The following is a 15056-nucleotide window of genomic DNA, read 5'->3' on the forward strand; positions in this document are numbered from 1 at the left end:
TGAGGAAGTACGCGGAGCTATTTTAGTACGTGTTCACGATATCCTTAAAACCTTTAGTTACTCTGATCAAACTGATGGAAAGTGCTCAGCCACTCTCAGCCAGTGTCAGAGTGTCTGAAAACATGCTCATGGTCCAACTGTGACAAATAACATATTATTTCCAATTATCAAATTGATAATTTTGTCTGATGTTGACAAAATGATTGATTCCTTCTCTTTTTTTAGGTGTTTGTCTTGATCAATTCTGATTATAATTTTTATCATTGTACAACTGTACATGATCTCGATACTGTTCTTTTCTCTCTCTGCTCTCCTCTCACCCCAACCGGTCGAGGCAGATGTTCTCCACCTCTGATCCTGGTTCTGTCGGAGGTTTCTTCCTGTTAAAGGGAGTTTTTCTTCCCTCTGTTGGAGGTTTTTCTCCCTTAAAGAGGAGTTTTTCCCTCCTAGCTTATGTGGGAATTGTTGACTTGTTGAATTGTTGGTTTCTCTGTATAATATTGTAAAGTTCTGCTAGAAGGACTTTAATGTGTTAAGTGCCATGAGGGCAAACAACAAGGACTTGAAATAAAACCATGATCATGTTTTCACTACTTCAGCGTCCTCTAAAGGCCGCAGCTCACCTGAGCACAGGAGAACTTCGTTTTATTTAATAGGGAATCACAGGGTTTCCACGGGTCGGGGAATATCAGGGAATTTTGTTTGCTTGTTTAAATTTTAGTTGTCAGTTATCAAACTGTAATGTTTTCCATGTATGTAACCATAACATGAATTAGCTTGTTATTGTCAGTGTGTGTGTTTGGTAGCATTAGTGCTCACTGATGGCTTATTAGACTGAGCTAATTGCTGTTATTGTTGGATTTAGACATGGATTTAATTGATTTAATATCAAACAGAGGGGCATGTGAAAGTCAGGGAGTTTGACATTTGACTTGGAGTGTGAACCCTGAAAACAGCTCCAGTGAGCATCAGTCTGTCCGATCATGGATAAAAACATGTCTATTCCTTTAGTAATGAAAATAAATAATATCACAATGTAAAACTACAAAAGAATCAGAAAGATGGTGAATGTGAGCTCCATGCTAGTGTTGTTGTCAGTGGTGAACAGTGTGTGCGTCCGCTGCAGGTGGGTCCATGTTCTGTGTGCCGTGGCCGTGCTGGAGGCTCGCTTCGTCAACATCACCGAGAGGAGTCCTGTGGATTTAAGTGGAATCCCTCTGCAGAGATTTAAACTGGTGAGTTGACCTGCTGGCGGAGAAGCTACTGTTACATTCACAGTGGAAGCTGCTATTCAAAATGAGGATGTCAACATCAAAGCCAGCGTTAAGACCTTTAACAGCAGTAGGATTGTTTCACGGCAGATATTTGGATGGAACAGCAAACAGCATTTCTCAGGAAGGCTTGAGCGAATTATTGACCATCCTTTCTTCTCTCTTTAAAAACTATCGTATGAGAAACTTTGGTGCCTCCTTGATAATGACAGCACAACAATTTTAACAACACGCATCGGCTGTATGTCAATAGTGATGCAAGCAACGGCTATCATTCAAATCAATTCAATTCAATTCAATTTCATTTATATGGCCCCAAATCACAACAATTCAACAATTATCACGTAAGTTAGGTAGAAAAAAAACTCCCTTTTAAGAGGAAGAAACCTCCGACAGAACCAGACTCAGAGGTGGAGAACATCTGTTAACAGAACCAGAGGTGGAGAACATCTGTTAACAGAACCAGGGTCGGAGGTGGAGAACATCTGTTAACAGAACCAGACTCAGAGGTGGAGAACATCTGTTAATAGAACCAGACTCAGAGGTGGAGAACATCTGTTAACAGAACCAGGGTCGGAGGTGGAGAACATCTGTTAACAGAACCAGAGGTGGGGAACATCTGTTAACAGAACCAGAGGTGGAGAACATCTGTTAACAGAACCAGAACCAGGGTCGGAGGTGGAGAACATCTGTTAATAGAACCAGAGGTGGAGAACATCTGTTAACAGAACCAGACTCAGAGGTGGATAACATATGTTAACAGAATCAGGCTCAGAGGTGGAGAACATCTGTTAACAGAACCAGGCTCAGAGGTGGAGAACATCTGTTAATAGAACGAGACTCAGAGGTGGAGAACATATGTTAACAGAACCAGGATCAGAGGTGGAGAACATCTGTTAACAGAACCAGGCTCAGGGGTGGAGAACATCTGTTAACAGAACCAGAGTCGGAGGTGGAGAACATCTGTTAACAGAACCAGGCTCAGAGGTGGACAACATCTGTTAACAGAACCAGGATCAGAAGTGGAGAACATCTGTTAACTGAACCAGGCTCAGAGGTGGAGAACATCTGTTAACAGAACCAGAGGTGGAGAGCATCTGTTAACAGAACCAGACTCAGAGGTGGAGAACATCTGTTAACAGAACCAGGCTCAGAGGTGGAGAACATCTGTTAACAGAACCAGAGGTGGAGAACATCTGTTAACAACCAGACTCAGAGGTGGAGAACATCTGTTAACAGAACCAGGGTCGGAGGTGGAGAACATCTGTTAATAGAACCAGAGGTGGATAACATATGTTAACAGAACCAGGCTCAGAGGTGGAGATCATCTGTTAACAGAACCAGACTCAGAGGTGGAGAACATATGTTAACAGAACCAGAGGTGGAGAACATCTGTCAACAGAACCAGGCTCAGAGGTGGAGAACATCTGTTGACAGAACCAGGATCAGAGGTGGAGAACATCTGTTAACAGAACCAGGCTCAGAGGTGGAGAACATCTGTTGACAGAACCAGGATCAGAGGTGGAGAACATCTGTTAACAGAACCAGAGGTGGAAAACATCTGCCTGGACCGGTTGGGGTGAGAGGAGAGCAGAGAGAGAAAAGGACAGTATAGAGATACAAGACATGAACTGTTGTCATCACAGACCAGAGACATGCAGCTCCAGAGATGTCTGCAAAAGAAAGAAGAGAAACGACACGAGCGAGGAACTGAATGGAGACAACAGACAATAAGAAGGATTATTGTTTTCAGGATTATTATTTACCGAAGAGAAAACAGTCCCACAGGTTCATGTGAGTGTTGCACAGCAAACACACTCATCTGGCAGGAATGGAATGGAATGGATGGATGGATGGATAGGAGGCTGTAGCTCAGTTGGTAGAGTGGGTTGCACACTAATCGGAAGGTTGGTGGCTCAATCCCAGCTCCCCCTGTCCACGTGCCTGAGCGTCCTTGAGCAAGACACTGAACCCTAAAATTGTTCCCGATGGTGTTGTAAGTCTCTTTGGATAAAAGCGTCAGCTAAATGAAATGTAATGTTAGATATGTAGGTACTTTATTAATGCTGTCATGGGAAAATTTTTGTTACAGCAGCAGCATGTACAGGACAAAGCAATAAATTACAGGATATAAAATAGAGGTAGTAAGGAAACATACAGTGGTGTGAAAAAGTGTTTGCCCCCTTCCTGATTTCCAATTTTTTTTGCATGTCTGTCACACTTAAATGTTTCAGATCATCAAACAAATTTAAATATTAGTCAAAGATAACACAAGTAAACACAAAATGCAGTTTTTAAATGAAGGTTTTTATTATTAAGGGAGAAAAACAATCCAAACCCACATGGGCCTGTGTGAAAAAGTGTTTCCCCCTAAACCTAATAACTGGTTGGACCACCCTCAGCAGCAACAACTGCAATCAAGCGTTTGTGATAACTTGCAATGAGTCTTTTCCAGCTGTGGAGGAATGTTGGCCGACTCATCTTTACAGAGTTGTTGTAATTCAGCCACATTGGAGGGTTTTCCAGCACCAACCTCCTTTTTAAGGTCATGCTACAGCATCTCAATAGGATTCAGGTCAGGACTTTGACTAGGCCACTCCAAAGTCTTCATTTTGTTTTTCTTCATCCATTCAGAGGTGAACTTGCTGGTGTGTTTTGGATCATTGTCCTGCTGCAGAACCCAAGTTGGCTTCAGCTTGAGGTCACGAACAGACGGCCGGACGTTCTCCTTCAGGATGTTTTGGTAGACGGTAGAATTCATGGTTCCATTTATCACAGCAAGTCTTCCAGGTCCTGAAGCAGTAAAACAGCCCCAGACCATCACACTACCACATCACCATATTTTACTGTTGGTATGATGTTCTTTTTCTGAAATGCGGTGTTACTTTTACGCCAGATGTAACGGGACACACACCTTCCAAAAAGTTCAACTTTTGTGTCATCAGTCCACAGAGTATTTTCCCAAAAGTCTTGAGGATCATCAAGATGTTTTCTGGCAAAAATGAGACGAGCCTTAATGTTGTTTTTGCTCAGCGGTGGTTTTGGTCTTGGAACTCTGCCATGCAGCCATTTCTGCCGAGTCTCTTTCTTCTGGTGGAGTCATGAACACTGACCTGAACTGAGGCAAGTGAGGCCTGCAGTTCTTTGGATGTTGTTGTGGGTCTTTTGTGACCTCTCGGATGAGTCGTCTCTGCTCTCTTGGGGTAATTTTGGTCGGCCGGCCGCTCCTGGGAAGGTTCACCGCTGTTCCATGTTTTCTCCATTTGTGGATAATGGTTCTCACTGTGGTTCTCTGGAGTCCCAAAGCTTTAGAAATGGCTTTAGAACCTTTTCCAGACTGATAGATCTCAATTACTTTCTTTCTCATTTGTTCCTGAATTTCTTTGGATCTCAGCATGACGTCTATCTTCTGAGGATCTTCTGGTCTACTTCACTTTGTCAGGCAGGTCCTATTGAAGTGGTTTCTGGATTGAGAACAGGTGTGTCAGTAATCAGGCCTGGGTGTGGCTCGAGAAATTGAACTCAGGTGTGATAAACCACAGTTAAGTTCTGTTTTAACAGGAGGGGGAAACACTTTTTCACACAGGGCCTTGTGGGTTTGGATTGTTTTTCTCCCTTAATAATAAAAACCTTCATTTAAAAACTGCATTTTGTGTTTACTTGTGTTATCTTTGACTAATAGTTAAATTTGTTTGATGATCTGAAACATTTAAGTGTGACAGACATGCAAAAAAATTGGAAATCAGGAAGGAGGCAAACACTTTTTCACACCACTGTAAATGTAGAATAAATATGTGGAGGATCCATCTTGATACAAATGAAGTGATTATCCCACTTGAGTGCTTTCTTTTTGTCCGGAGGTCCTTCTTAACAGCTGACTGATATTGGTGTCAGATGTTATTTGGACGTTAACCCTTACAACCCTACGGACGCCAATTGCGTCCAAACCCCCACCCCTTCTGGTCCATGTAACAGCGCAGCGAGTCTTCATCACAGAGAGCTGCAGTGAATGTCGTATGAAACTGCACGACTTGAGCTCTCCAACAATGTGAGAGCCTCGTCTTTGTGACCAAGTGTTGCAGAGAAACTCCACTTTAAAGTTGCATCAAGTTTAATGGTCATTCCACTCGGTATGAAGCGCTGCGTCCTTCTCAACACCCGCTACTCTCAACTCAATAATTCCTGAAGTCCAGATCGCTTCCCAACGTGCTGATTATCATCATAAACAGCAGAACTCAACCTTTCTGATGAAACCGCTCGTTTCTCTGTACGACAAACTGTTTTCAGATCATCTGGTTTTGAAATCACAGCTGACTTCTGTACCGTCTCCAACATAGAGCTGACATTACATCCCACTTTGTAGGAAACAATAATAATAATAACAATATTCGTGGTCGTACAAATATGGTTCAGATGTTTCCAGATTCAACACAATCTCCTCTACACCACTCTAAAAAGATAGTATCAGTACTTATTACTTGTACTAATGGATGGACAGACGGACAGATTTATTTAACGAATTTTAAAACATACAACAGGCTGATCACAAATGCCTCAAATAAATGTTTTAAAAATTATGGAGGATAAAAATAGCCTCGTGGCTTATTTCCATTGTGGTTCTCTATTCCAGCACAAATGTTAAGACAAAACCAAACAAGCATCAGATATTTGTACAACTACAAGTTATTTATAAAACATTTCTTCAGATCTGATTTAAACTCCTCTCGGTTTAGTTTGAGATAGGCAGCTTCTTCCACTGACTGAATATAAAACACTATTTCTCCCAAAACATGATTTAAATATCACAGGAGCAATATTAGTTGGACTTCCTCTGGTGTTTATGGGAGTTAAGTCTCAGAAGCACTTCTAAATGTTTTGAACACGTGAGAAAAAAACCCTCGTGTGCATTTCCTCCACTGTTACAACGTCCTCCTCTGGGAAGTTCTGCTCTACGTGTGCATTACAGACGTGGATATAACCTGCAGCTCCGCTGCTCAGCAGAGGAGGTGATTCTAGTTTACTCTGACGCCAACAGCGACTCCAACGAATTCAGCTTCACTGGCTGCTGTGTTCTCTTCACACAGAAATGTTACTACTGTAAGAAGCGGATGAAGAAGGCGTCGGGCTGCTGTGTTCAGTGCTCTCATGGCCGCTGTCCCACCGCCTACCACCCGACCTGCGCCCAGGCTGCCGGAGTCCTGATGCAGCCGGATGAATGGCCCTTTGTGGTCCATGTTACCTGCTGTCGACACAAAGGCCCCACTCAGATTGAGGTAAGGAGCAGTGACGGGAAAGTTTGATACTGTTAGTATCTCCCTCCAGGATTTTGTGTTTTTTGTGATTGGTGCGATCAAAAATGTTGGATTTTGCGCCGGATTTTCAGCAAAATTACGATGTAATTTGCGGAGTTTTAAGTGAGTTTTTTGCCTTAAATTGCGTGAATAAGAAAAAATTGCAAGTTGAGAAAGAAAAATGCAATTTTTTTTTAACACTGCCTGATAAACATGGATATGTAAATACTTCCTTTGACAATAATCATGCTGCACATCACAGAAATAATTTAGTTATAATCTTTTTTTTAGTTATTTATGGTACATAGAAAACCAAAGAGCTAAAAGTTACCAAAAAAAACCTCCCATCAGCTGTCAAAATAAGAGCTTTAGATGCTGTTTAATTCATGTTCATTCAACACATAGACCTGCTGGATGAAACAAACAAAGAGACGGCTCTGACAACTGGACGTGTGGAGAAAACTTATTTAACATCCAGTAATATGGAATCACTTCCTCTGATCACAAACATTTCATTAGAACATTTTATTGTGAAGGCCACATTTTCCCTGCCCACATTGGAAATATGTAAAAATGTTGTTTCCTCCGTGTCCTCCGACAGCGCAATAAAGCAGCCATGCACGAGCTGACTGTGGGACAGAAGGTCATATGCAAGCACAAGAACGGACGCTACTACCAGTGTGATGTGGTGCAGCTGTCCAAAGAGACCTTCTATGAGGTCAACTTCGATGATGGTTCCTTCAGTGATAATCTCTTCCCTGAAGACATTGTGGTAGGTTCCACTATATTAAAAAACAACCTACAGGCAGTTGAAGTCCTTACAAGGACATCAATGCTTAAATGCATTCCCAGGGTCTTAAGTGACCCGGGAACATATGACACCCTTTCTCATGCATTCAGCATTGCTTAAGTGATTTGCTTCAGCTTTCAGCTTCATAGTTTTGCATTTCTGCATTTCTACATTTTCTCAGACGTAAATTCAGCTCAGCTTTTGTAAACTCATTTTAGCATAGCATTCACACTAGCATTTTCTCCTGGAAATGCATTTTCTAGTTTAATAAGGCATTCGACGTCATGGTATTCTTCCCACTGTTGTCTCTTATCAAGGTTCTGGTGTCAGAATGGCCAAAATGCTTTTTAGACTTTTTTTTTTTGTCGAATGTTTTTCTCTTAAAAAAAAGTCCATCTGGTGGCTCCAGGTTTACACTGTGCAGCCTGTTGGTATGAGGAAGGAGGAAAGAAAAAACAAGTCTTTAGTTTGTCCAGAATTGGAGCCACTTCAGCTGAAATATCCAAGCTGAATGTAAGTTGACTGTAATTTACTGTTAATGGGATCAGTGATTACTGAGGATATCACATTGTAAGAAATCACAGCAGAAACATAAAATTGAACACATGACATGGAATTAAATATGACTAAAATAAAAAACATTTCATATTTTTAAACATATCAATAGTAAAAGAATATTGGTGTGTTTGTTATTTTTAAATTACATTGTCCTAAATTTGTAAGCAATATGATTTTAATATATGGCTTAATCTGCATGGTATAAAGACCCAACTAATGTAGGAAGACTCAAAACACACCCATGCATTTAAGGCTTGAGCTTCTTATTATGTCTATTATGAGTCAATTAAGAGCTTTTAAAACAGTTTGTTTGTATTTAGCTGACATTACAGATCTCCTTCATTTACAGCTATGAGCTTCGAACAGTATGAACTGTATCCGTTTAGAAGTAGGCTTTCAACCTCAGAGGACATCAGCAAGTGATTATTGTTGACCGTTGCTCAACATCAACGCGTATGGAAGCCTGTTTCCACCAGCGGGATAAAAAAAAAAACATCTTGGAAGTCATTATAATGAGAAGCTTTCTCAAAATAAGGACGTACTATCTCAAAATATTGACTTAATATCTCAAAATAGGACGATCTCAAAATAAGGATGTACTATCTCAAAATACTTAATATCTCAAAATAAGGACGTACTATCTCAAAATATTGACTTAATATCTCAAAATAAGGACGTACTATCTCAAAATAAGGATGTACTATCTCAAAATATTGACTTAATATCTCAAAATAAGGACGTACTATCTCAAAATATTGACTTAATATCTCAAAATAAGGACATACTATCTCAAAATAAGGATGTACTATCTCAAAATATTGACTTAATATTTCAAAATAAGGACGTACTATCTCAAAATATTGACTTAATATCTCAAAATAAGGACGTACTATCTCAAAATAAGGACTTAATATCTCAAAATAATTACTTCATATCAAAATATTGACTTACTATTTCCAAAATAATGAGTTACTATCTCAAAATAAATAAATATACATACAAGAGGATGTTTCAGATTTCACTCAAGCATAAGAGTTAACACTGACATGTAAATTTAGGTTCTGGAAAGGTGAATATTTGTCCTTTGTAACACCATTGAAACGTCTGTGTGCACACAATGTGTGCATTTCTTCAGTTTCCTCACAACTCTGCGATGTGTGTTTGTTGGTCAGAGCCGAGACTGTGCTCACCTCGGGCCCCCGCCCCCGGGGGAAGTGGTTCAGGTGCGGTGGACAGACGGCCTGGTGTACGGGGCCAAATTTGTGGCAGCTCATATCACTCAAATGTACCTGGTAAGAATATTTATTTGTGTTTGTTTTGTATTAAAAGAGGAAAAAGAGGAACAGATGAGCGAATTGTGACTTAAAGAATGCAGAAAGAATTTCTGGAATGTATATTCTGTTTTTATCTCTTACTTTGTATTGTGTAAGGTAAACAGCAGAAATACTCCACCAGGAACATGCACTCATTTGACTCATTACAACCTGGTTGTGTTTTTGCCAGAGTGTAGATGTCTGTCTGAACATTGTGTTGCCCAGACTGACACTTTAAGACCAGGACTGAGCAAGCAGTTCCTCTGAATTAGAAGAAAACCTGAAACTGAAATTCAATTCAATTCACTTTTATTTATGTCGCGCCAAATCACGACACGGGTTATTTCATGGTACTTAACACAGTAAAGTCCTTACAGCAGAACTTTACAATATTATACAGAGAAACCCAGGGCACTTTGTCACTGAAGGACATAAAATAGGAATTCAAAATCTTACTCATCTTACACTTAAACCCACAGGTCAGGGAATATCAGAGAATTTAAAAAGCTCATTTCCAGACAGGGACAGTCAGGAGATTTGAACATTTTTTTGGGCCAAGTCGTGGAATATCAGCCAATTTTTTTTTTATGATTAAATTTAAGTTGCCATTTATCAAAATATAATATTTTTCCATGTAGTCTTTTTTAATCACATTATCGTCTTTCTGTTCGTTCAGTAAGATGTGTCTTCTCAGGAAGGCAAACATGCAGGAAAATGTAGATTTGAAGAGCTTTGGCTAAAAAAGAATGAGTTCATAGACTCGGTGATAAAAATAGACGGCATGTAAAGTCTGTAAAACGACTATAAATCTATCAAATATGGTAGAGAGACCCCTTCGCAGCCACGGCAACTGTAAGAAACATGTTGGCTTCTTACTGTTCACATTCGAAAATATTTGAATTTTTGAAAAAGGTTTTTGCGCAGGGTCAGTTTGTGTGTTTTTAAAGGTTTACAGGTCTAGTTGTGTGTGATCATGATCATGCAGAAGGTTTAAACAGTAAAACGTTTTGTAATGAAAATGCCTGTAAGCATGGAAATAGATGTGAATAACATAAAGTGTCTGTTTCTTGTCTGCTCAGCATGTTTTTCTGTTCATTATCGGTCGTGGAGTTTCAGCTTTTCAGTCAGTGAATTTAACATTTGACTTGGAGTGTGAACCCTGAATAATAAACTGACCAAAACACTCAAACTGTTTTCCAAACTGCTTAGTGTTTGTGTGTTTATTGTGTTGTTTGCTGCGTGTCTGGACTGCAGGTGGAGTTTGAGGACGGCTCACAGCTGACAGCCAAGAGAGACGACGTCTACGCTCTGGATGAAGAACTACCCAAGAGGGTCAAATCCAGACTGGTACGTCCAGGACACACTCACATGTTCTGTCTGATAATTTAACAAACTTCATATCTGTCAGAGCAAACAGAAGCAGTGAGAGATGAAGTCTGTGTTGTTGTTGTTATTTTTGTTGTTGTTGTCTCTGCAGTCTAAAGCGTCTGACATGAGGTTTGATGGGATCTTTGAGGAGAAGGAAATCATCCAGGACTCAAAGAGGCAGCGAGTGATCAACTCCCGGTACAGGGGCGACTACATCGAGCCTGTGATCTACAGAGCCATCATGGAGTAACCCTCCCTCCCACCTGTCTGCCCCCCCACCCCGCACACACACACACACACACACACACACACACACACACACACACACACACACACACACACACACACACACACACACACACACACACACACACCCCACCAGCACCGACTGAACTCACTGTACCTGAACTCCACAGGTAGCTGCAGAGAGAGTGTAGCTCATTCAGGATTCTGGAGACGCCTCTCACGTCTCCTTCATCCGTCTTCGTTCAATCTGTTTGGAAACTGCAGTATTTTTTTTTTTATTTAACGCCACAGCTGGATGACTTCCAACCGAAGCAGCACAGCAAAGAAGGAAGCAAAAGAAAGACAGTATTTTCAGTAACGTAGCATTTTGAATTTGGGTACTGATAAACAAGAAATATGAAAAAGAAGGTGTTGAACTTTAATCTGCAGGGATGTGAAATGAATCTCTGATAAACATTTCAATTCAATCTGCCACGGGAGTGTTCAGCTCAGTTTGAGGGACTCCATCAGCTTCCATTGTGTTCCTGTGTGTGTGATACCGAGCCTGGTAGGGAGGGAGAGGAAACATCTGGATTCATTCAATTCTAATTAACAGCAAGTTCCTCTTAACTGACAGACATAAATGAGGACATTGCCGGTATGATTACTTCATAACTACCCTACGTTATGTGCTGAAAAACTCAAACATGTCTTGAGCTGCAGCTAGCGGTTATTGTTATTATTAATCCTTTAATTTATGGCATCGGGGAAAAAAGGGAAATATGCTGATTAGAATCTCCCAGAGCTGAGATTGACGTATTTAAGATGAATTTCTATTCAGTTTATGAAAAATAATATAAGAGAAAAAAGCTCCATTCAGTAGATATTCAGCATTTTATTCCAAAAATGAAAAAAAATAAAAAAAAAAAAAGGATTCGTATTGATTTTCTGTCGGTTGACATGAGTTACAGACTCCTTATTTCAGCTGTAGAGATGTTCCTCCAGGTTCCTCCAGGTTCCTGCCAGGCTGCGTGTTCTGATGAGGCCACAGCGAGACTCAATGTGAACATGAAGCAGCATCACAGAACAAACTGTCCAGTGATGAAGTGCAGCAACATCTCCAACACACAGATCTGTAACATCCTCAGTTCATCTTTATCCAAGAGAATCAACCAGCCTGAAAACATTCAGTGTTTTCTGAACCGTTCCCGTCTGGATGAAATACGTTCATCGGCTGCATCATACAAAACATTTGTAACCCGTTTCCCAAGATGCATCAGCAACAACCTTCAGAGAAACTGCCCCTTGCTCTTTCCACTGGGAATCTCCATCTTAACACATTGAAAACGTGTTTTCTTTCCAACGCGTTTTAATAGCACACATCATGAGCTGATGAAGCAGGTGTTCATCATTATTATGTAAGGAGATTATTTCAAAACACAAGTTTTTCTAGAATTCAGCTATAATACCTGCGTCTCTTTACAAAATCCAAACTGTTTTGATACTTTTTTTTAAAAATGTTTTTGATTTTTTTTTTTTTTTGAAGACTTTTGCAAATTTGTGGCCTTTTTTGTAAAAAATTAAGTTTTCAACTGTTGTACAAACAGAAGCAGCTGTAGAAAAAAACTTTGAACTACATAAACATGTCAGTAGTGGTAATTAGGAAAAGTGAACCAGATTATAAATCTGTGGAGATATTCGCTGACGTGTAGTATTTTTCTATCGACAGTAAAGAACACAGGAACTCTGCGAACAGCGTTCGATATTAACGAGAGAATGGGTTCTGCGTGGAAATCTTTCGAGGTCAACTCCAGAGCTTTCCTCGGTGCTTTCGGCTGCGGTTCGGAGCTCTGAAGAAACTCTAGCTTTTCTTTAACACCGTTTTGTTGTTTTAAAAACCTCCCAATGACTCCAGCGTGTCCAGAAACTTCCACAACGGGTTTCCCAGCATTCCCATCGACACGATTGAGACAGAATTACTGACGTGGATGAGGTGTTTGTCATCGGGAGCGCTGATGAGGCCTCTTTCACTCCAGCTGTTGACTGCATTCCTTCACACCTCCCTAAGTAGAACTGAGTAGAGCTTTGACACGTTTATTTATGAGGATGCTCTGATAAAGTCACCTCTGCATTACATGATGAGTCAGCAGTGGACAATGGATGGTCTATTTTTTCTACAGTATATAGAGCAATTTTAAAGACTCCTCTCAGATGTTAGTGCGCTCCGTTGCTTCCTCGGTCTCCTACTGAAACGCGTGCATCGCACTTTTGTTTGGCTCCAGTTTGCGAGGACATTTGAACAGTTGTGTGCCGCCATCAATCATTTGTCCAAGAATGTTGAAGAATGTTAATTGTACATTTATAAAAACTGTCTTCTGGACTGTGTGCTCCCACCTCCACCTCCACCCCTGGCCGCGCTCTTCGATCACACTCGTTCCCGGGACACGGTGGCCTTCACATGCTGTCGTCTGCCTGTGGACTTGTTCTGGTGTGAGACAGCAGACTGACGAAGGCCTGAAGTTAGTTGCTGACTCGGCTTTCATCGGTCCAGAGAATCATTTTATTGAAAAACTATCAACAGAGTTTTACATGGAGGGGATTTTCTATTTGATTTGATTGTGTTGTTTTTGTAAAAAAAAAATCTATTCTGTGTATTTTCACAGAGGTCTGTGAAGTCCAAATGTCATTTAGTCTATTTGAGGATTACCTGTCGACCCGGGAGAGAAGCCGTCTGTTCTTGTCGTCTCCTCCTGAAGAGAAATAAAAGAACTTCCAGATTATCATTTGAGCATTTTGTAAAATTCATGTGTTTGTTATAGTAAAGAAATGTGCTTCAGCACTATTTGTCTGTCTTCATTCCATATTTCTCATCACTATTTATTTGTTGTTACAAAGGTTTTAGAAGTAAGTCACAAAACAATATTAAAAACCAGCTGGTCCAAAAAAAATATTTCTTGCTAATTGTTAATAAACACCTTTTAGATCTGCAGAGCTGTGGGTTGGTCACTACCAAGAAGAGATGTCTGCAATGTCAAATATTTGCGGGGACTGAAACTCGTGTTGTGCTGAGCTTTTACGGAGCTGGTAAAGTTGCGTGTTTACTAAAGAACATAACTCAATAAAGATATTTGGAAATTATTGGAAGGGCTATTATAAGTGCAACACCTTCAACCCTTCAGCCAGGAGTGAAATCTGAATAAAATATGATATTTCATTTCATGCTTGGCCATTCAGAGCAGAAACGTACTGCATGTACAACCCCATTTCCAGAAAGTTTGGGACGCTGTGTAGAATAAGAACAATGCAATGATTTGCATATCATATAAACTAATATTCGTTTGATTGTTTTATGAAAAATATATGCTCATTTTGAATTTGATGGCAGCAACACATTTCATAGAAAGTTGGGACGGTGCCACTGTGTTGCATCACTTTTTACAACACTGTTTGACAACTGAGGAGACTAGTTTCTGGAGTTTTGAAAGTGAAATGTTGTCCCACTTTTACCTGATACAGAACTTCAGCTGCTCAACAATTTAAAGTCTCCTGTGTTGGATTCTTTGTTTCATAAATATTTCAATGATTGACAGGTCTGGACTGCAGGAGGCCAGTTTATCAGCGGACTCTTCTACTAGAGAACCATGCTGTTGGAATACGTGCAGAATGTGGTTGGACATTGTTCTGCTGAAATAAACAAGACCTCCCCTGAAAGAGACGTTGTCTGGATGGCAGCACATGTTGCTCCAAAACCTGAATATCTCATTCAGCATTAATGCTTCCTTCCAGATGTTCAAGCTACCCATGCCATGTGCACTAATGCATCCCTGTACCATCACAGATGCTGGCTTTAGAACTGAGCTGATAACAAGCTGGATGGTCCCTCTCCTCTTTAACCTGGAGGATGCAGCGTCCATGATTTCCAAACAGAATCTCAGATTGTGATCCATCAGACCTCAGGACAGTTGTCCACTTCACCTCAGTCCATCTTCAATGATCTCGGTCCAGAGAAGGCAGCGGTGTTTCTGGATCATGTTTCTATCTGGTTTCTTCTTTGGAGAGTTTTAACATCATTTGTGGACGCAGCGATGAACTGTGTTCACAGACGATGGTTTTCACAAGTGTTCCTGAGCCCATGCAGTGATTTCCACTCCAGAATAGTGTGTTTTTAATGCAGTGCTGCCTGAGGGCCCGAAGATCACCACCATCCAATATTGGTTTTCAGCCTTGTCCCTTGTGTTCA

At 40.5% G+C, this 15056-nt stretch overlaps 1 protein-coding gene across 9 annotated transcripts in view; it reads left to right on the forward strand.

The window, feature by feature from the left end:
- The window catches only part of kdm4aa (lysine (K)-specific demethylase 4A, genome duplicate a), a 35869-nt gene extending 22211 nt beyond the window's left edge, over positions 1-13658 (forward strand). For all 9 annotated transcript variants that reach the window (XM_069718476.1, XM_069718478.1, XM_069718479.1 and 6 more), the window contains 6 exons: positions 1127-1235; positions 6356-6544; positions 7164-7334; positions 9083-9202; positions 10478-10570; positions 10701-13658. In XM_069718476.1, coding sequence (XP_069574577.1) covers positions 1127-1235; positions 6356-6544; positions 7164-7334; positions 9083-9202; positions 10478-10570; positions 10701-10841 — 823 coding nt within the window. In that variant the 3' untranslated portion in view covers positions 10842-13658. The remainder of the gene's footprint in view (positions 1-1126; positions 1236-6355; positions 6545-7163; positions 7335-9082; positions 9203-10477; positions 10571-10700) is intronic.
- Positions 13659-15056: the final 1398 nt, after the last annotated feature.

The sequence above is a fragment of the Brachyistius frenatus genome, unplaced genomic scaffold (genome assembly GCF_029030835.1).
Source record: "Brachyistius frenatus isolate BFR_SWC_R1_liver_20210118 unplaced genomic scaffold, ASM2903083v1 Contig_192, whole genome shotgun sequence".
Lineage (NCBI taxonomy): Eukaryota > Metazoa > Chordata > Actinopteri > Embiotocidae > Brachyistius > Brachyistius frenatus.